The 22,128-nt window shown below is 42.9% G+C and overlaps 1 protein-coding gene and 1 long non-coding RNA gene across 4 annotated transcripts in view; one reads left to right on the top strand and one right to left on the bottom strand.

Annotated features, from left to right (window-relative positions):
* The window catches only part of LOC115575482 (uncharacterized), a 108,432-nt gene extending 91,488 nt beyond the window's left edge, over nucleotides 1-16,944 (top strand). For 2 of the 3 annotated variants that reach the window (XR_003982673.1, XR_003982670.1), the window contains one exon: nucleotides 9,031-9,436. This is a non-coding gene — a long non-coding RNA (uncharacterized LOC115575482). Of the gene's footprint in view, nucleotides 1-9,030; nucleotides 9,437-16,612 lie in introns of those variants that run through there. The other variant, XR_003982669.1, reaches the window with a different exon arrangement.
* On the bottom strand, nucleotides 263-21,802 carry LOC115575463 (G protein-activated inward rectifier potassium channel 1-like). Its single transcript, XM_030407582.1, has 3 exons — nucleotides 20,693-21,802; nucleotides 8,399-8,615; nucleotides 263-1,301 (listed from the first exon to the last, which is right to left on the bottom strand). The coding sequence occupies exons 1-3, from the start codon at nucleotides 21,356-21,358 to the stop codon at nucleotides 640-642; spliced, it is 1,545 nt and encodes a 514-aa protein (XP_030263442.1). The 5' UTR covers nucleotides 21,359-21,802; the 3' UTR covers nucleotides 263-639.
* Nucleotides 21,803-22,128: the final 326 nt, after the last annotated feature.

Below are 22,128 nucleotides of genomic sequence, written 5' to 3'. Positions count from 1 at the left end.
AGGAACAATGTGTTAGGCAGCCTTTGTTCTCCAACAAACACTCTTCATATGTCTCACTCTGCAGCAGCGTAGCACATTATCCTCTCTCTTACATGCACTTTGTCCAGCTCACCAAGGGGACAAAATTGAGGCCTTAACAACACCCTTTTAAAACTGTACTGCATTGCACTGTTGATTACTTATTGAGATCTGGCAAACCTGTTGCACTATCGTTCAGTCCATCGGCTTCTTATTGGTGTGACGACAATAAAAACACAAGGAGGAGAAAGATCAAACAGCATTTATTATAATCATAATATAATTTATATTTCAATAAAACTAAGATTGACTATTAAGTGTAGTGGTGCATACAATAAACAATGGATTTAGTGTATACGTGCACAACTCTCGCAGGATGATCAATTTTGCGTTAAGCATGATGTTTTTGTGTTTTCTTGTTGTTTGTGTGTAACAAAGCCTGCATGAATGCCTCCGCTATGAAACACAAAAAAATCACCGTAGTTCCAGTAAAAGGTTGTGTCTCAAGAAAAATAAATAAATTGTCAGTAAACCATCAGTTTTTTTCCAGAGGACATCTCTGAATCTGTTTCCATGCACGTCTCCTCCTGTCTGTCTGTGGTTGGAGGTCAGTGGAAAATTTTAGCGGTCAGCGTTCATCTTCCGCAGCTTCGCAGGCAGGTTGTCCTCGGGCCGCCCAGCTGAGAGCAGCGGGCTGTGCATGGGGACCGGAGCAGGGGACAGCGTAGGCGCTAGGCTGTGCTGGTACAGGTCTCCAGTAGACTGAGTCATGGGTTCGAAGCCCACCTTGAGGGACTTGAGTTGCAGCCGATTCTCCGCCTCTGGTCCCGGCGAGGAGCTGAGGCGTTGGAGCTTCAGGGGCAGGTCTCCTGTGCTGCAAGCCTTCTCTGAGTGATGCGAGCTGAGCAGAAGCACCTTCCTCTGCAGGTCCTCCTTCCCAGATGAACTCATTCTCTGCAGCTTGCTTGGCAGTCGACCCCCAGTCCCCCCTTGACGGCCCCTTTCCTCTGATGTGTTGATGCAATCCACGGAAAACACCCGGTTGCGCCGGGCGCTGTGGCTCTCAGTCAGTGTGGGGGTGGGTGTGGACAGAGGGGAGGGCAGGGAGTTCTTCTCCTCATGCTCCTTGACGCTGTATGGTGGTGTCGGTACTTCGAAGGTGCTGTGGAACTGAGAGTAGTCCACCCTGAAGAAGCCCTCCTCTAGGGACATCACCGGCAGGAAGCGATGGCCCCATAAAACCTCATCCTCTGTATACGATGTCCGTGCCTGGCATGTCATACCTAAGAGAACAGAGTAATAAAACATAAATAGATGTGGTGTAGCTCCAGCAAAACAATTACGGCTGATAAGAGGAATGTGAAAGGGCGCTATTCTCCCCCATTATCTCTTTTCCGCTCTGCTCTTTCTTATTGCTCATGGAGTCACTGCTTCATGCATCCTCTCCCATTAAGTCACATACCGGAGATTTAAATACTCTTTAAACTGTAAATCCACGGGGAAGGATTCTTATCCCTTCCCAAATGGTTCATGAAAGCAGCTAAACAGCGATTACAACCAACTATTATTATTATTTATGTCTCTCCATATTCTAACCATGTCACCTTTAATGTCCTGAAATGGAATAATGATATGAGAACATCTTTTTATACCGCTTATAAACTGTTATTTTTTATATTCCTTCCTGCTGTTTGCTTCCGTGCAGTGATAAGCAATTTGTGCTGTTAATACAGGTGAAAGGTGAACGATGCTTGTTATCAGTGTAGCTTGTGTTGGCTGTGATAATTGCCTGCTTTTTTATGGATCAACATAATTAACATTCACCTATCACCAACCCTGCATCGATACATCAATGGCAAGAGCCATGGGTCCTGTCTTTACATTTTTTAGTGTAACTTGTAGTGTTGATTGTGCATTGTATGGGCATGAATCTCGATCGACAAACTAATGTCAAGCTCCTTTGGCAGTTGTTAATTACAGCATGCATATTTGTCCATAATTAGAGAATGCTGTACTTAGAGGCAACGATTTTGTAGTGGTGCTGGTCCCTCTGCAGAGCAGAGGCATGCTGCTTTCCCTCCGGCTGTCTGTGCCTTTTGGGAAGTTACCTTGGAAACAGTTTTTCAGAGCAATTTATAAAACATCAATTAACTCCTATTCTAGAATGTACAATGCACAATATTGTACAATGTACAATATGTAATTTCCACCACTAGGGGACCCTCTATCAAACCAGAACAAATAACATTTGCAGAGTGTTTTGTGGCAAGTAGCTACGGCTCAGCTGGCAAGATGCACCGACAGGCAGTTGGATGCAGGTGGGGAGATATATATATATATATATATATATATATATATATATATATACACTACTCACAATAAGTTAGGGATATTGTGAGAGACTCAGTGGATTTCATACATACGGTGTTTGTTTCACTTCAGAGAGTTTTGGGATAGGGAGGCAATTGTATTGGGGTGATAGACACACCTCATTTTGTGTTTTCCATGTAATGGTCTCACTGTGTACAGTGTGCCTTACATATTGGGGCCAATACCAAAAAACTAAAAGACAACCGTTTTCAATGTGGCATCAATTTCAACATTCTGTGGGTATAAAAAGCTGGTATTGTCAGTAAGTCATTCCAAGTTCATCATTCAAACAGCCATGAACACACGACGTCACTTAACGGACTAGCAGCGCCACCTGGCAATAGCGCGCCTTCGGGTCGGTGGCAGGCAGTCAGATGTTGCTGGTGAACTTGGTGTGTCTCAAAGTGTCATCAGCAGACTTGCATCAAGACACAGAACTACTGGCAGAGTTCGTGACAGACCCAGGAGTGGAGCCCCACGAGTGACAGACCGCAACGATGACCAGTACCTAAGGACCTATGCACTCAGACGACGTTATGCAACTGCCAAACAGCTTGCAGGCCCAGTTACGAGATGTGAGGGGTACTAGGGTTTCCAGACAAACCATTTGAAACCAACTCCACCGCTTTGGCTTGAATGCCAGACGACCGTTGCAGGTGACTCCACTGACACCAAGACACCGCCGTGAACGTTTGCAGTGGGCACAAGACCATGTGACCTGGACAATGCAGCAGTGGTCTACGGTCCTGTTCACTGGTGAGTGTCGGGTCACCTTGCACAGAAATGATGGTCGTCAGCGTTGCTGGAGAAGGCGAGGTGAGCAATACGCCGAGGTCAACATGGTCCCCAGGGTTCCCTTTGGTGGAGGAGGTGCAACAGTCTGGGCAGGCATCACCAGTCAGCGCGAAACAGATTTGGTTATTGTAGATGGCTCAGTCACTGCACGTTCTTACCTCAGAGACATCATAGAACCCATCATCATCCCCTAATTCCGCCAGCACACCCCCAACTTTCTGTTCATGGATGATAATGCTCCACCACATCGTGCCAGAATTGTCACAGCTCGACTTCAGGAAGTCGGAGTGCCACATATGGTATGGCCAGCAATGTCCCCTGACCTGAACCCCATAGAGCACGTCTGGGACCAGCTGAAGCAGAGACTGGATGATCGTACCCCACCCCCACGTGACCTGGCAGAATTGCGTGTAGCACTTGTGGAGGAGTGGAACGCATTGCCTCAGAACAACATCATGAGGCTAGTGAGGAGCATGAGACGTCGCTGTCAAGCTGTCATTGCGGCAAATGGTGGAAACACCCGCTACTGACATTGTCAATTTTTGTTATTTGGGGCTATCCTTGTTATTGTCTAAATTTTTGGGGTAATAAATATTAAACCAAACAAAATGGTGTTTCTTCTCATTCATTATTAGTAATATCAAAGGGAACTTTTACTTATTTCATTAAAATTCAGACCAAATAGTCAAAGCACTCATGTAAATAACAATATCCCTAACTTATTGTGAGTAGTGTATATATATATATATATATATATATATATATATATATAGAGATATATATAGATATATATATATACATACATATATGTGTACAGTTTGGGTCATCATAATGTAATATTTTTACTTATGTCATAGTCTATTTAGGGAATTTAGGGAATGCTCTCACACAGCCATCATGAACTCCCCTGCATGGGCTTGGAATGAAGATTCATGTTGTTAAGAAATATTTTTATTATTTGTTTCAAGAGAGGAGTTATCCAAGTCAGAGTCCTGCACGGGTGAAAAATAATGTACTGTGTCGGACACAGATGCGGATCAGGTCGGACGCCTGAAGAGGCGGGTCGGGTTTTACGATTGCCATTTTCAAGGCGTCACTTATCATCAGTCATTATTAGCGACACAAATGATAAGCATTTATATTTCATATGAGCTAATTAATGCGTGCTTGCGCACTCCCAGAACTCCCATTCCCCACGCTGGCTTACTTTCACTTTTAAAAATTGCGTCCGTCCAATTTTCCTTCGGACGTCGGTATCAATTTATACCGGGTTGGCTCAGGTACGAATGTAATTTGTGCTACTGTCGGAAAACGGGTCGGATGCGGTTATAAGTATGGCGGGTTCGGGCGGGTTTGCAAAATAAGACCCGTGCAGGACTCTGCTCTAAGTGACCATTTTAATCCTCTAGCTAATTATCAAGCTAAATATCCAACATGCTAGTTAACGTCAAATACTGCGGTAGAAGACGACGGTAAAATATTTCCTTTCTCTAACACTAGATTTATTTATGCCAGAATTTTTAAGGTGTGGCGGCTTTTATTTTGCCGTGGCGGTGCGCCACAGTCAATTACATGTAGAGGAAACCCTGGAGTATGTCACCAGGGCCATCAAGCACCATGTCATCTGAAAAAAGCCTTCTTCCATTGTTGAAGGAGGCTGTTCATTTAATTTGTTCCTACTAATAAAGGTTGTAAACCTAAATGGCATTTCGTGATACGGTCATTTTGTAATGGGGGGGGGGCCTCAAAATAAAAATCTGCTTAGGGCCCCAATTTGGCCTGGAGCAGCCCTGTGTTTATTTCACATTATGGTAATGTTGACAGCTGACTGGAGCTGGATGGGAAATGTAATTTATTTCATGAAGTCATTACAGAGAGATGAAGGAAAAAGAGGAGTGGGAACAGCAGACTCTGGTGAGTGCTTAATAGTGAGATTTGACTTGAAGTTAAACACACAAACACACACACACTCCTCGTGTACCATCGCTGCCAACATTGGCTCACAGCTAATGTTGCTAAGTAATCTGACTGTTTCTGGTGTGTAAACACGAATGATCCTACAGTCAAACTCATATTGCTGGTGGAGAATTCACCATAACATGCCCACCATTGCTGATGAAAATCTATCTAAAGTCAGACAGGCACCAATGTTTATAGATGAGGTTCGTTAAAAGTTTTATTCACATTGAATTTAGTCTCTTTTGCCGATATCCCTATCCCGGAAGTAGCAATGGCGACCTAATAAAATGCACCATTTGAGGAAAGTTTTGAATTTCACGGAAACAAACACAATTTAAAATGGGAGAAAAAAAAGCAATGTAGGTTCCTGGCATTTTGTTCTATACAGGATGCTTGTAAGCATCACAAACACATGTTTTTCATTTGACCTCTGCTCTTGTAAAATAATTTCCTTGACATTTGAAAGCTTGTCAGAGGTCCTTGGCGATCGATCGGCACTTGGACCATATTTTTTCTCTGATCCACTGGCTCAGCTTCAACTTGAGCTTTTCCGTTAAACACTACAGTAAGCTGTAGAGTAGGAGTCTGATCCTGTCCCTCTGAGGGATGATATGTGCAGTGTTATGTCACAGCCTGATGCTATTCCAGGCTCACTACTCATCTCCATCCACAGAAACCTTCAACAGTCCAACATCTACACAAAGGTCAATTTTATTCTTAATTGGAGACTTGGCTTTAATCATGAGGGTTAAGTCTGGGATAATTTTCCAAATGTATTCTCTTGTCTCACCAGGAGAATGACTGTATTTCTGCTGACTGTAGATACATAAGACAGCAGTAATACTGGTGCATTGGAAACTACAGGTTTAGAGGCTGACAGGCATGCCAGTTTAGTTTCCTCATTCAGGCATCATATGGGTATTCAACCAGCTGGCTAATGTTTATTGCGTCTTGCATACAAATAAAAGCCCTCAGCACAACTATGCAAACACTCTCCCGGACAGCGTGCAGGGTGTCCCTGAAGAAGACTTTATGTAAAATGCCTGGCAGTAGCCTTCACTGGCGCCATGCTTTGCTTTTTATGTGACTCCATATGAATCTGACCACTGGCATATCATTTTTATAACAACGTTAGACTTTCTTTTCAGGACACAGTAGAAAGTAGCTTTGTAAAATATCTTTTACTTCAGTCTCTCTTTCAAACTCAAAGCCGACTGGAAAAAACTATCCAACAGGGTGTTGCGTTTACATCACTGCCAATCAAAGCTGAAGCCGACAAACTTGCATGACTACATGAGTGCTGATTCTATCCTTTCCCACTAAAGACAGAAGCCAGATATTAGTGGGTGGGAGTCTTTTCTTTTATCCAGTATGAAATGGGGTTGTAGTAAGAATCTGAACACACATATGCAGAGGGTTGTCATCTGCGTAAGATATAACCTATAGAGTTGATATGTCTGAGCAAACAAATCGTAGAGGGACTTACATCAAATCTTTACTCAATGCTTTACATGTTTGTACTGTAGTATCCTCTGTTCATAGAGTCTGTTCTGCTGTTTTTAGAAGTCTGCAAAGCCCCCTTGTGTCTTAGAAACCAAATTCAAATGGATATTCAGTTTAATTGGGTCCAGGTTGGCATATCTCATGCCCGGGTGGATCGGAGCAGACTCATTATCAGTTCTGATCATGTGGGAAGTCCTAATCATCATAAGAATGGGTTTTTTGGGACAGTTCATTGTATTGACTGGTTTTCTTTTTTTCACAACAACTTAACTTAACTTGACAATGGTTAATCACACTCTTGAGTCAATGGACATACAAGATTAAACCCCATAACTTTGAAGGTTGTATTTTCTGTAGAGACTACATCCTCTATCTATCCATCTACACATTCACTTAAGCTGAATACTAAAGTAACGTTTTTTATCTTTGCTCTTTGGCCTGCTGCAGACAAAAACAGGCTTGCACCTGTATTAAGAGGGCAGTCTAGCAGCAATCTAACAGTACATTTATATAACCACAATAACAAAAAAGCTATTCCAGCTATTCCCCATTCAAATCCACCATTTTATTCAAGAATTTCTTTCAGGGCAATGAAGCTATAAAGTATGATGACAGACATTCAAATCTTCCTCAGAAAACCTCAATAGAAACTTTGATTGTAAGATAAAACGATGACATTCAGTCCAGCTCTATTTCTCGCACCTGTTCAGGCTCATATGTGTTTCAGAAAAACAGTTTTGTGGAAAAACACATTCATTTTCTTCTGGCATGTAAAAGCCGAATCAATTCTGCCTCATGAACTAAAATGGAAATGTAATTTGTCAGGCTCGTGGACACATGGAATGAGTTGGAGACAGTCAGCTAGCTGAACAGCTGTGTCAGCAGCGGCTGGATGTCAGAGGATAACTCTTAATGTGCTCGGGTTAATGGGATGTGCGTGAGTGTGACGATGACGGGATATCGGGGCCCACTGAAGGTGACTCTGCCAGGCCTCCCCTTCTCTACTCCTCAGCTCTGAGTGCCACAGCACTACGACACTAAAACATGTGGCTGCACCCTGATTTAATGGTATTATCATCAGGGCACAGATCGTGTTGCCTGCATGCCTCTGCGCCTCCCCGCTGATCCCTCCCTTCTTCTGCTCTAAGCCTATTCAGCTCTGTGGTTTCTCCCATAGATGTGGCAAAGTGAGGGTGATGGAGGATGGATGGATGCAGAGCTAAAAAGAAAAGAGCAAGATGGATTTATTTGTATTGGACTTTAGGGAAGAATCATTCTGTTAAATATGCAACAGAGGCTGCCTGTAGTTTATAGTAGTGGCTGTAAAGCAATGTCTCGCAGGCTCAGAATTACCTCTGCTCTCAGCTGTCATCTGAAAAATGGAGTGGAACTTCTACTGAACCCCCAGCTCATTCATCAATGTGACACACGCATCTATGACCACAGGCTTTTATTATGCATAGGGTGGGCATAAACCAATTCTGAAGTAATAAAATATCCCTCATAATTCAATCAGGACGTTACCCTCATGTGTTGTTCTCATTCTCTGTGTTTTTTTCAGCTTCGGTGTTCTTCAAATATGCAAAATGAGAAGGCAGTGAAATGAGATTCCACACTCTAGATTATGAGTATCTATTAGATAGAACTGTAATGTGGGTTGATATTAATATAAATTTACATTTAGATTAAGAGTGAGCAGAGTAAAGAACGAAAGTGATGGGAAGGGAAGTTTAAATCAGGAGCAATCCCTCACCTGTGGTCTCCACGATGCCCTCGAGGATGACAACAATCTCAAACTGTTCGTTCATGAGAGAGCGCTGGGACAGGTCGAAAAAGGGGCTCTTGGGATTGATTTCGTGGCAAATAGTGAGAGGGGACACTAGGAAGAGCTGGTCTGCACCTGTTCCAAAGCCGACATCCAGTTCACACTGGTCCAGGGGCAGGAACTCGCCCTCGGGTGTCTGACGAGACTGAAACACAGAAAGAGAAGACGAGGAAAGAAAAACGAAGAAGAGGATTAGATGGGTTTTATCACAAAGCAGAGGAAGGAAGATTCCTGATGTGGCACTGATTGTCTTACTAAGACGACACAAATCTTCAGTACAGTTCTGGAAGATAGTCACTGTAAAACAATGTTAAAAGGCAAGACTGGCTTCAAAATTCAAGATCAAGGATCGTTACAGAGTTCAATCTTGAAACCTGTACGTTTGGTTTTGGGGTTTTTTTGTTGCAGGTTAGTGTGTCTGACTTCACCAGCAGCTATTGTAGCATTTTATTTTAAATCGTACATGGCTTCAATTTAATGGTGTGATGTGCGGATTTTCTAAATAAATATACTATGTCAAAACTCTGGACATGTGATGCAAGATGTTTTTCTCTCCCCAGCTATCTGCTCTCTCTCAAATATCGTCTGCCTCCCTGTCTGCAGTGACCACAGGCTCAGCACTTCACATTGATTTCATGTAGAACTCGCAGGTGGACGCATGAGACGTGTGGACAGGACTTGCCCACAGACTGTCAACTGGTGCTGAAGTATTTAATGGCTCAGATGATGCTGGAGCAGAGCAGCAACATGGTGGATGTATTTTCTCCGCTCCTGTCTTACTGTGTCTAATCAGTCTGTTCACCTTTTCTCTTCCTGTTTGCTTCCCTCGCTTAACAGTCTGTTTTTACCCTTTTCCCTGTAAAGTTCGTGCCATTTTCTAACATCCTGCACTCACATATGAGGCTTGAAGCTTTTGAAATAAATGAATCATGTGAAATATTTCAATATTAAAAACTTGAAAATGTGGCCAGCCCTGCAAAGAACAGACTGGTGTGCTTCAGAATAAGCTAAGTTCATGTTGTGTTTTTTAATCCACAGTATCAGAAAACATTCTTTACAAGTCAACTCAACAACAAAAATCTGTGTCACGTTGATTTTGTCTTCACAAAAGATGTAATAGCAAAAGCTAATTTTTACACGCTTTTCTCTTTTGCCACATTGTTACACCTCCAACAAATAATTGGGATGTGTCAGCCACAAGCCACTCACCCACACACACATGCACACACACACACACGTGCACATGCACGCATACACACACGTACACGTACACCATCCTCAACCACACACAGATTCATAATGATAACCCACACAAATCCACACACAGTCCCACCCCCTTCTCTACAACCCTTTCTGCCATTTCCAGATCTTTTGTTCACTTTCTAAATCCCAAAATAATCAACACATTACTCCCACAAAGGCAGTTTCCTCTTTCAGACTTTCTAAATGAGCCAGTAAGAAAAGTGGACCATTTTTAACATCAGCACACAATATCGGACGTTGAGTTAAATCACATTTACTGTTGCTCCGCCTTTGCAGCCTCATATGGAGCCATAGACTGGACATAATGTGCATAATGTTTGCAATATTGTCGGTGGATGATTTGCTATTTTTGTTGTTTATTTCTGACAGAAGCAGACAAAAACAAGCCTCTAGACCAGGGGTACTCAAATACAAATCTTCAAGGGCCACAAAGATTTTTTTCAATGACTCAAAGGTCCATGTATTGAGGTCGGTCAGGCCACATGCAATAATACTGTAATATTTAAAACAAAATGTCCTTTTCATTCTAAAAAAGAAAATACGAACTAAAGTAAAATGTAATTTCCATTTAAACATAAATTAAAATACATAGTTGAATATTTCCTCTTTTTGTTTGCCTTCAAACATTGTGTCCATCACTTCAGTCATGCATTATTTTATTTCATTAGGACATAGATGTGACAAGAATCCTGCTTGCAGCTTGATATGACGATTTCAGTGCATTTATTTGTGTTGTGCTTATCTCTGAATTTTGAAGAAATGTCTCTTCAGAATTCCCATGCTTTGTCTTATGATGCCGTTTCAAATTGGAAATCTTCATCACAGCTTCCACTGACATATTGTAACGCCCCTTGTGGACTGTGGCGCAATGACTCTTGGGTATTCTGTTGGTGTTGGTGTAATTATGGTTTGTGAATGTGTTTGTGAATAAGATGATATGTAAGATGGTTGCGGGTTAATTCACGTCATTTGTTCTTTGATTAAATGGTGTTGAGTTTTAACAAGGATGATAAACATTTTGACACCGTGAGTGAAAGGGTGTTTGCTGGGAGAAACTCCCCGTCTGTTACACTTTTTAAGCATTTGCAAATATATGGTGAAACTAGCTAGATTTTGTTAAACAACGTGAAGCGAAGTGTATGTTACCTTTGCCTTCGCACTGTCAGGTACGTGGGGTTTGACCCGGTTGGAAGAAGAGTGAATGCAGATATTAAGTTCTTATTTCCCTGAGTCGCCGATTTTCACTGTCCACTTTGTTATAGCATTTTACTTTGAACACGCCATTTTCAGTCTCTTACCACCGGCAAAATGTGAATACGCACACTGCTCCGAAAACGAAAGTGAAAGTTAAAAATTGCGCTCGCAGCAGTGAGTGACCCAGCTGTTTTGTATATCGTTGGCATGGAGACAAGTCCCGGTGTACACGTGCTGACCCAACCAAAACACATAGTGAGGGAATAACAGTTCGGGGGCCACAAATAGGAGGCTGGTGGGCCGGATGCGGCCCGGGGGCCGCCTATTGAGGACCCCTGCTCTAGACTGTAGCAGAGATGGTGACCTAGGTACGCCTGCCTAAAAACTTTTTTGTTGTGAGAACTTTTTAAACAGGTTGTTAATCTACACTTGAGGGTGAGCCTACATGGCGTGCTAAACATAAAGTTACAGATCCCAGGCAGCTCGTCCTCTTCAGCTAACGATCCACGCAAAAGACATGGAAAAAAAGAATCAGCGTTATTCTTGAATGGCAATAAAGGTCTGGTTAGCTCGCTAGTCTAGGTTTGAGGCTAAACGCAGCACTAGGCCTACATGACTCATGAATCAGTTGATGATCAGTGCAGAAGATATGGAAATAAAGAAACAGCATTATTCTTCAATTGCAATATAGAGCTAGTTAGCTCTCCTTTGATGCGACTACATGTTAATCATTGACCTTAGATCAGTACTAGAGGTGGTAAGCTTGTTAACTGGGCATACTAACATTTGCAGAACATGTTAGAGTTCACATACAGTTCAATCTGTTTCTTACACTTTTGTTCTTGTGTTAGGTTTTATTTGATTCAAAGAAGACCCTCCGGATTTCAGCATGAAAAGAAATATAAAGCTTTACAGTATGTCGACGTAATCGATGACATAAATTCGTCGACATGAATAATTTGCGTCGACGCGTCGTCCCAAACAGGAAGTGGTAGTACCTGCAGAGGCTGAGAATAGCCCCTCTCACACAGAGACGCTGAATTAACGTTGCAGCGGTGGTTCATCAATTCTCCGCCGTTGGTCATTCACACAGTGCGAGGCACCGCTGGAATAAAGATGAACCGCCATGTAATTCACACAGAAAGCTGCACTGCCGCTCCTAAAGAGACGTGACGGTACACATCATGATGATGAAGTAGGGGTGTTTCCCAGGTGTCCCCCCTGTCAATCTAAACCCGCGGACCGTTTATAATGTGTAGTGATTGAGAACCCGGCCCCCTAAGCATCCTTGAAGGTGAAGAGTTAAGTTTTTCACGCTAAATTACATCATTACATAATCGCCATCAGTAAACAGGTCGCTGCGTGACTCTGTCACTTGCAGGGACGGAGGCTGTTTTCTGGGGGAAAGTTCACTGAAGTCTCGGTCAGGAGGGCTGACCATCGCGGTGATTTCTATCAACACAACCACTTGAGTGAGTAAAAGGTTTTTGCCGGTGACAGACGCTGTTTTTGGGCAGAAATGTGACAAAGAGTTGGTAGGACAGGCGGGAGGACAGACGCTGCTCCGCCTACAACTGCGGTATTTTTTTCCTCATATAAGTTACGACAGTTTCAGTTACTACGTTACTTTTGTTTGGTCATGTGATATTAAATTAATCGTTAGATTAGTCGACTAATCGAAAAAATAATCGCTAGATTAATCGTTTGAAAAATAATCTTTTGGGACAGCTCTACTTTACAGGCCTGCTGTAACATGATTGGCTGATCAAAAATTTAATTAGACCATTAATAACACTAAAAGCACAATGAGATTAAAGGCAACTGTAAGAAGTGCTTTGAAGTAATTTCTGAATACTTACGCTCCGATGTCTTACAGTTATTTTTCTAGCACACGGCACACTTATGACATCATATTTACAGGGTTTTTTAAACTTGTTGCTTACTATTTCATCAAATATTGTTGTGGAATCAAGCAGAAAAAAGACAGGGATTTGTGTCAGGTTCAAATGTAGAGAAGATCATTTTCATTCATAAATAGCTTGTGTTTGTGTGAGTTTACTACATCCCTTATTCTGCCTTCTCTTTCATCCACCCATGCAGACCACTCCTGTACTGCATCTAGCAGCCAGCTTCAGGCTGACCTCCCAGTGACATTGCCGTACAGTTAATCCCTCCGAGACGCAAACTGAATGAAGTGTGACTAAACAAGCTTTGCATTGCCAGAAAACATTGCGGTCTATTTCTATCTCTAGTGAATATCAATGAGATGTTCTTCTAGATTTATGCTGGATGAACGGCTTTCATGTTGGGGGGGCATTGTTGACTTGTCAGGTGCTCACAGGCTGTTTGGCATCGTTCCTCCGTGTTGGTTAAATAATACCAGATATGGGGAAATTTTACTTTTCACTTTCTGTCTTTGTCACTTAGGATTAAAAAGATGGATGACTATATGCAAACATTGACAGGCAAAGCTCCATACACAGGCCCCGTTGGCACTCTCCTACGCCTCCTCATGCACAAAGATTCTGAGATAGCTGAGCATGTCTACTGTTTTATCTTGTCTGTACATGTGGCACCCAGCAAAATAAACTGATTTCTCTCCCAGAGCTCTGACGTATCAGGATAGGGACTTTTTAACTAATTTTCTTCGATGCCTTTGGGGAGATCGTGCAGCAAAAACACTGTTTCTATTCGAAATTCTACCCACAAAATTGAGTGATCCCCAACCCAGTCAACCTGTCAGCTGCTCATTATCATTAGAAAGGCAACATGGATTTGTTTCATGCGCACAAAAGGAGCATTTCAGTCTTATGAATGATGCTTATGGATGAAGACAGGTGATAAATAAAATTGATTAGCCCTAGAGTGGCCTGATCTTCCTACTCAACTCCACTCCATGCTCCGCTAGGTCCTCATCAATCAGTTGCCTGAGAGGGGGGCTCGGAGAGCTTGTAGGCAATCAGGTCAACTGACAAGCCAGCTGATGCACGCAGGCTTTCACATTGCCAGATACTGTCTGCCTACTTAGTACAGAAAAGTTGTGCCAGTTAAACATTTCATCCAGTCCAGCAAAGACTGAGTGAGAGAAATTAAATCAAATCAAGAGTCGTATGGATTGGACAATCCAACAAGAGGTCGACTGCACAGTTTTCTCTTTTTCTAATGGACTGTATGTAAACATGTGTCAGAAACAGTACTGGAGAGTAACCAACTACATTTACTGAAATATTCCATTGTCTTTTTGATTTTGATACAGTAGTATTACTCCACCACATTTCTGGTTACTATGTTACAGCTGCTTGTGTCCTCTCTTTTTCTCCACAAACACCCACGCAGAGTTTTAATATAGCAAACCTACAATTTAGTTATCATTTGACAACGTTTGCTTCTGTGGTCAGACAACTGAACAAGTGATTTGATTGCAGCTCACACGGCTACCCAAGTGAGCAGCAATTCCTGCGCAGCTACGAGCCACTGTTTTATGATGTAATAAACAGAAATACAGCTTAATGGTAACACCTGTGCCGTGTTATTGGCTTTTCTGACATGAGAGACCACAAAAACTTTGCTCCAAGGCAAAAGAAATTCATAATAAAAAAACAAAAAAGAAACTATTACATGATACCAGAGCAAGAAAGCTGCGGAAAAACCCATGAAAAATGTCTTCTAGCTGTTTTCTCAGGTTCAAGTGTGCAGTGATGGGACAGCTGTTTACACACATCATTGAGTCTTCTGCTGAATCCATTCCTCTCCTCTCCTGAAAAAACATCTGCATCATAGCCCATCAAAATTCCCACCAACCAATTACTGTTTCACATTTCCAACTCACCAAAGTTATAACTCGCTGACAAAGAAGACACCAAATTGCGGCATCAAAAGTTTTAGTTCACATTCATCTGAATCGTCCCTTTTCGGGGACAACATTCAGTGCCAATGTTATTTCCTCAGTAATTGGATGAAAACTCAAGCCTCTGGCTTTCAAGTCAGAGAGACTACAAACTCATCCACCACTCCAACCTTTACAATGTCACTTCCCACCTTGCTATATAAAAGGCGTACCATGTACATTTCTGTAAACCACAGATATGTTGAAGCTTTACATTTCTTGCTGTTGCAACTTTATATTTCTTTAGATTCAATTTTTAATTTTATCTCAGGACAGTGCTGTGCTTATGGTCTGTTCAATTTATACGATGCCCCTGAAGTGCAAATTAACCATAAGAAAAACAGCCTTTACCAGAGGTTCGAGTAGAGCATAGATAACAGCACTGGGATCCACTATTACATCTGAATAATGGCCAATCAGCAAACAATCCTTGTTGATAAAACCTGCCTGCCTTTTCTGATAAAAGTTGTAACTCCTGATTTGTTGTTGTGTTTTCCTTTATTTTGATTTGATTAGATTGTTTTCCTATTTGCTGTTGTGTTTTGTTATCAACCATTGTGTGCTCTTTTCTCTTGCTCTCGTGATTTTCACCGGGCCACCGTAGGAGTGGCACAAAAACACACTTGGCGGGGGCTTTTAGCTTAAAATATCTGTCTTGGTCACTATAAACACGGCTGGAAATTGGCCCGCGGTGTCCTTAAAAATATCCGATAGTTTCACACCTACAAACGCTGAAACATGGGCTCAAACTGTGGGTGCGAGCCTTGCAGCTAATCTGTACTACCTTCTGCTCCACATCCCCGTATGAAAGTGATGTCCTAAACATGTAATGTGAACATCATATGACACGTTTGGTAGAAACGTCAACATTTCATCCTCGTAACTTGGCTGCTTACAGGTTGGTGCAGTTGTCATGTCAGTCAAAGCAGGATTAAGAGTTTTTTGCAGTTATAGATGCTCTGGTTTCATTTCAGTCCTCACACAGTGTTTTAATCCTCAGGGTGACACTCAGTGACATTGGCGGTTTCTGGCAGAAGCGCTGTGACAATGTTCTTGGCCAAAAAATGTGTTCGGCTGTGACTGTGCTGCCTCGCATTTCTACTTGGGCGTGGAAAAAATACTGCTACAAGACTCGTACGTTGGTTTTGTCAGGAGCCCGAGGATGTAGTGTTTATTCAAGAGTAATGTTGCTATATTTTTAATGCTTGTAAATTTATGGCACAGCACAAATAATGCACAGTCCAGCGCACACATTCTGTCTCTTGAACGCCTCTGAGAGAGAAAACCCAGGTCAAACAATTTTTGCCTCTGTGTGTTTGTGCTTTGTGGAGGATGAACATTCCTTCTAAAAAACACCCTATACATCTGTGTAGACTCTGAATAATTAAGTATAGACAACAAAAGAGAGTGGGGTCCTTGAGCGGCCGGAGTCTTAATGTTTTCTGGCTCTGAGGCCCACTAATCAATGACTGCAGGGCTTCAAGCCTTTTCTCCAGCCCTCAACAGTCTGATAGTATAATTGCATCTCTATTCCTATTAGAAAAGAAATGGAAATCAATTCTAGTTCTAGAGACTAGCCTACATAGTCCATCCTGCAATGCTCTGAGGAGATATGCAGCCGAGGGGATTTCGCTCCCTTGTATATCTCTGAAATAGAAGGCACCACTCATACAATGAAAATATTAAGAAAAAAATCTGTTGGTAATTCTTTTTACGCGTGCCCTCTCTTACTGTGAGTCTCTCTCCAGCTCTTTCCATCACTTTCAATCAATTCCTCCACTCTCTCTCTCGTCCCCCAGTGACACCACAGTCATATTTTTTTGAGCCGGGATGTTCCACCAGGATGCCCTCCAAGGCTGTCATGGATGCCCTGCAAAGCTGCATCTCAGCTGCTTATGGTGGGACTCTGTATGACAGCTTCCATTGGTCCGTCTTTGCCTTCATTTCGCTGTCTGCTGTCATCCAGTAATCACCGGCGACAGTTCAGCAGAGCCCTGGCACACAGACTTACTGTCCAAACACGGCATGTGCAAACAAGTGGTTCCAATTTAGACGAGCTTTGTCATCTACTGTAGCAGAGCTCTGTAGATTTAGGGGCGCTTTGCTAAATAAATATGATTGCTAAACAAAACGATGCAATTGTTGCGTTTGTCTCTCCAAAAGTTGACAGCAAATGCGATGCATGAGCAAGCTGCTCTCTCATTGGTCAGTTTATGTGGTATATAATATACCGGTGTTCTTTAGGTGATCATGTCTAGCAGGCATCTAGGCTGCAACTAGAAAACAGTGTCCTGGTGCATCTCATTGGAGGACGTGATGAGAGGTGACATCCCACCACACACTCAACAGCACATCAGCTAAACTTTAAAAGTCAGGTGTGAATAAACCTTCGACCTCTTCCTTAACGTCTTCATGGATTATACAGTCTGGTTTTTTTTTTATCACAAAGACTTAATCCAGTTGTTTGTTGACAGTTGGATTAACAGCTTTCACATGAACCAGGACAAACCGTTCTAACCAGGTTAACACGTCAGGGTTCCTTTTAATCAAAGATAAGTGTGAAAGCACATGGTGTTTGGTGTAGTGGGAATTTTAGCTGACACTTTGCTGACAATTGGCTCTCTGACAGTCATCCCAAACAACACACAGACTCAAATACTGGAGACACAAAAAGCCTTGAGAAACTTGCTGCTGCCACATGCTGCCAAACAGAGACACAAACATCACCCAGCAGCATGACAAGAGAGTTGGCACAATCTGATAACACCGTGTTGGTGTTGTTCCTGGAGCATCATAATTACTGATGACAGTGACAATCACATTTTTCCAATGTCACAGCTTTGCGACATGGGGCAAAGACTGGAACATTGATGCACATGGGAGAGGTTTTCCTTTTAAATACAGGTTCAATGTTGTGAGAGGGTGTTTTTTTTTTTACCCAAACTGTGTTTTAGTTTCATTACTGAAACAAGCAGCGACAGAAAACTGAAAAGGAATGAGTGAAAACATAGGTGAGCAGTATGATAATATTCTACAAATTGGATCTGGGTGCTCAAAACAAGGATTTTGTCACTTTTTCATTAAGTTCAAACGACAGTCCTGGAACAACCATAAGTATGATGTCAACCTCAAGTATGATGACAACACCACTGCACTATCAGATAAACCTGAGCGTCGAGAACGGTTTCTACAGTCACACGTTCACGAAATCAAAGAAGCACAAGAACAAATCTCACAGCTCCACTTCGCATAGAGTTTGGTGAGCTTTGATACGAAATTTCTCCAGCGACATAGAGACAGCTCGAGAAACAGCATCACGCCGGTGTTCTCCACGTCAACTCAAGCACAGAAAAGTACCTGCTGATCTGCGCCGTAAATGGCTTCCTGACTTCCACAAGTTCAGGAAGGAAAAAAAATCCATGGACACAACACACTTGGGAAATGAGCTCCTTTAACCCCTTTACTGGCAGCGGGAGAAAATAACTAACTTCTCAGTCAGAGCTCAGTATTTAAACTACCTGCTCAACGCTGAGCACGCCCGCAGGCTTCAGGTGCACGATCGCCTCCAAGAGCCTCCGTATGTGTGGACAGAGATAAAGCTGTGGTTGCTAAATGCCTACAGTATTTGATAGGACATGGAATCACGACCGTGCTTTATTTATTTCAAAGATTCTGTACTCACTTCTTCAGAGCTCAGCTCTGCTGAGTCCCTACAGAGGACCTTTAAGAGCAGTCAGCTTGCAGTCTTAATCATAAAAACCAACAGAAGTTTTAGATGAAAAAACAAAAAACAATTTCACTCCACCAGGTGTGGCCAAGGAAACCTTTCTCTTTTGTATTTGTAGAAGAGTTTGAGTGGCATCTGATTAGAGTCTGTCTTGCAGATGCATCCTAATGTGCAAGGATTCACAAAAACCTTTTTCACAAACGCTCTCTCCTCTGCCAGTATTTTATATGACGAGGCATGACTCGAAGAGGGCTGCAGTTCAACAGCACCACCAACATTTCTGTAGGGGGACTGCACTGAAAGCCTTCAGCCAGAGATATGACTGCTTAAAGATATAATCATTATGGTTTATTATTTTATATCTAAAGGTATGTTCAGCCAGGACAACATCCATGCACAATGACACGTATTTCCTTAAAACTATTGTGTTTTGTTCTGTGGCAGAGCTGCTGCAAAAGATCTCTCTCGGTTAGAGAGTCTGTGAAGCGAAAGAATAAGGTTAGACCACAGAGCCCTGGAGCAAAACTAGAAAAAAAAAAATACTACAGAGCACACAGTGGATGCTGTTTTTATTGTGTTTCGCAGAGAGAGGGGGTGTAAGAATGATAAAAGGGTGCCAGGAGTTTTTACCGACTGGATTTTTTGCAGTACAGATGGAAAGGTGAAGCAAAGTGTCTCCACGAGGTAAAAAAATTCCCAGAGATTCGATGTATATTTATTTTATGATGCAAAGCGCACATCCTGGTAGGTCCTGATAGGTCCTCTTCTACATCTGGCTGCTTTAAAAACACATTTAACATTGACTTTTTTTTTCTCTATCAGTTCCAGTTGTGCTGACAAACTGAAACTCACTGTATCAGAGAGAGATCAGCACACACACACACACACACACACACGTGTGATTGTACTCTATGCCTATGGGGCTGTTCACTTCCTGGGAATAGCTCGCTCCTCGCCCTGCCTCTCTCCATGCATCATTAAGCTGACCGACGCTGTGCTCGATGTGGCAGTGCAGCGGAGAGCGCAGACATAAACAAGCTCCAAGCACCTCACTAATGCTGTTTGTCTTCTTTATGGGCCATTTTGCACGTTGAACATGGATGTGGCTGAATGGAGCACTATTATGATAATTAAAAGAGTGGAGGGAGCCGGTGGACCTCTGCTGCGCTACGAGGCAATTTTCTGCATTGTTGCTTGTTTTCAGACTGTGAGGTTCATTAGCTGTATTCCCCCCTAAAAAAAAATAAAATAAATAACAATCCACTGAGTTCTTCATTAGTGGAACGTGGCACAGTCAGAGCAAGGAGGATTCGAAAGAGTTTTTTTTTTATCTTTCACTTAGATTTTTAAAGCTTTCTGGCACATTTTATGTCTCAGGGAAAAGAAAGAGGATTCTTTATAGGTGTAGTAAATACTTTTTTATGTCTCCCCGGACGGCTGTATCACTGACTCCAGTGATCTGTGGTAGAGTGTGACTCACTGAGCCTTCCTCGGGGGCCCATCTCTTTGTCACATCCACTTACTGATACACACCTATCTAGCACAGGTGTCGCCGGCTGAAGAGGGAAAACTGATGCTGGACATCCTCACTGCAGCCAACCCCACAGAGACCAACACCAGGCCCCCTTTTACGCTCTTACCTCAGGATTTGAGATGCACCTGGCTGCCACTCAGCCTCGCCATCCTGCAGCTGGAGGATTATGGTAATGCTACCTTAAGCTGGTTTTGTTTAACAGGGCATATATTGTGTAGTGGGACCTGCTTACATTTAATCTTTGAATAGAGAAAAGGTTGATTTTAGCAGCAGTGCATCACTGTTCCTTTTGTTTGTGTGCTCAGTTTGGGGGGAAAGTAAAGGGAATAAAAGATTATTCGGGGATACAAGCTGTCAGTGCATTTTGCCTCATCTGAGCTTATTTGCACAGCATGCAAAAGAAAAAAGAAAAAGTGTTCCATACTTCTGAGAGAGGACATCTTTCTCATGCAGCAACAGGAAACATGCATGTTCATTTTCATGCAACTTTACCCCAGCGAGTGTTTGACATTTTGGGATTTTCAGTGTTTTTCCAAGTGTTTATATTATTATTATTATTATTATTATTATTATTATTATTATTATTATTATTTGTTTCGTATCCTAACTTGGTCTTACCTTTATGAGTTTGCACCTGATCTGAGCGGACACCATGTGGCTGTTCCGCAGGTTCCCCACGCGGAACATGAGGCACAGCTTCCCGTCTCTCTGAGAGATCACCGCGTCCTGACTGAACATGAGCGTCTCCGCGCGCTTCTTCGGCTGGGACATTTTGATGAACATGCAGCCGATGAGAAACGCGTCCACTATGGAGCCCAGCAGCGACTGGAACAAGAAGAGGATGATGCCCTCCGGACACTTCTCCGTGATGTACCGGTAGCCGTAGCCTATGGTGGCCTCGGTCTCGATGAAGAACAGAAAAGCGGAGGGGAAGTTGTAAACATTGGCCACGCACGGGGTGTAGGACGAGTCGTGGCCGTGGTTCAGATCTCCTCTGATGTACGCGATGATCCACCACATGGATGCCATCACCAGCCAGGCGATCGTGTAGGTGAGGATGAAGATGAGCAGGTTCCAGCGCCACTTGAGGTCCACCAGAGTGGTGAAGAGGTCAGAGAGGTACCTACTGGTCTCCCCGCCGAGGTTTCCGTGCTGCACGTTGCAGCGACCGTTCTTGTCCACGAAGCGCTGGCGCTTCTTCTTCACCGGCGCGGCAAAGGTGGTCGCCCGGTTTGTGTTCACCACCTGGTAGTCCTCGCCAAATTTTCTACGAAGTGCCGCCATTTGAGCTCTCCTGAAGTAAAGTGAAAAACCACTCGCTGTTTAATCCATGTTTTGGTTTGTTTGAGCCTCCAGAACACTGGTTACCTGCGGTGCGTAAAATGCGCCATGGTCACTTTAGCGCGCACAGAAAATCCCCGGGTTTAAAAAAAAATAAAAAAAAATCACGTGTATATAAGTATTTTTAAAAGCCTGGTTCAATCCGGTAAATTAAAAAATATATATCCACTATTCTTCTTCCAGTACTTTACATGACACCAGGAGGTCGCAGCCTGTGTGTCCGTGCGCTCTGCTCAGCCTCCACTTTGACTGAGCGGAGCGAAATACGAGGAGCTGTCTCCCATTCACAGCTTCTGGTGGGCTGGAGAGGATGGAGAGGGAAGTGTGAGTGAGTGAGTGAGTGTGTGAGAGAGGGAGAGATGTGAGGAGAGGGAGGAAGGGAAGTGAAGGGATGGAGGAGGGGGGAGTTACACAAGACTGTAAAAAGAGAGAACGAGAGAGAGAGAGAGAGAGAGAGAGGTGGACAATTTGATTCTCCTGCGTGGTTACATTTGTCAACTGAATCAGCGTGGAGTAAATTTATACATTAATTATTTTGTTTTTTAATTAATTTATTCATTCCTCACAAGTGCTGACACAGTGTTTACATCCCAGCTGATCCTCTGTGTGATTGACAGCATGAAGATTCACAGAGAGAAGCGGTGAGGCTGGAGGATCTCTGTGCCTCTAGTTAAACTGTGCCATCTACTGGACAGACGACCCACGTGCATATT

This window comes from Sparus aurata, chromosome 23 (assembly GCF_900880675.1).
Source record: "Sparus aurata chromosome 23, fSpaAur1.1, whole genome shotgun sequence".
Lineage (NCBI taxonomy): Eukaryota > Metazoa > Chordata > Actinopteri > Spariformes > Sparidae > Sparus > Sparus aurata.
This window is presented reverse-complemented; position numbering and strand designations above follow the sequence as displayed.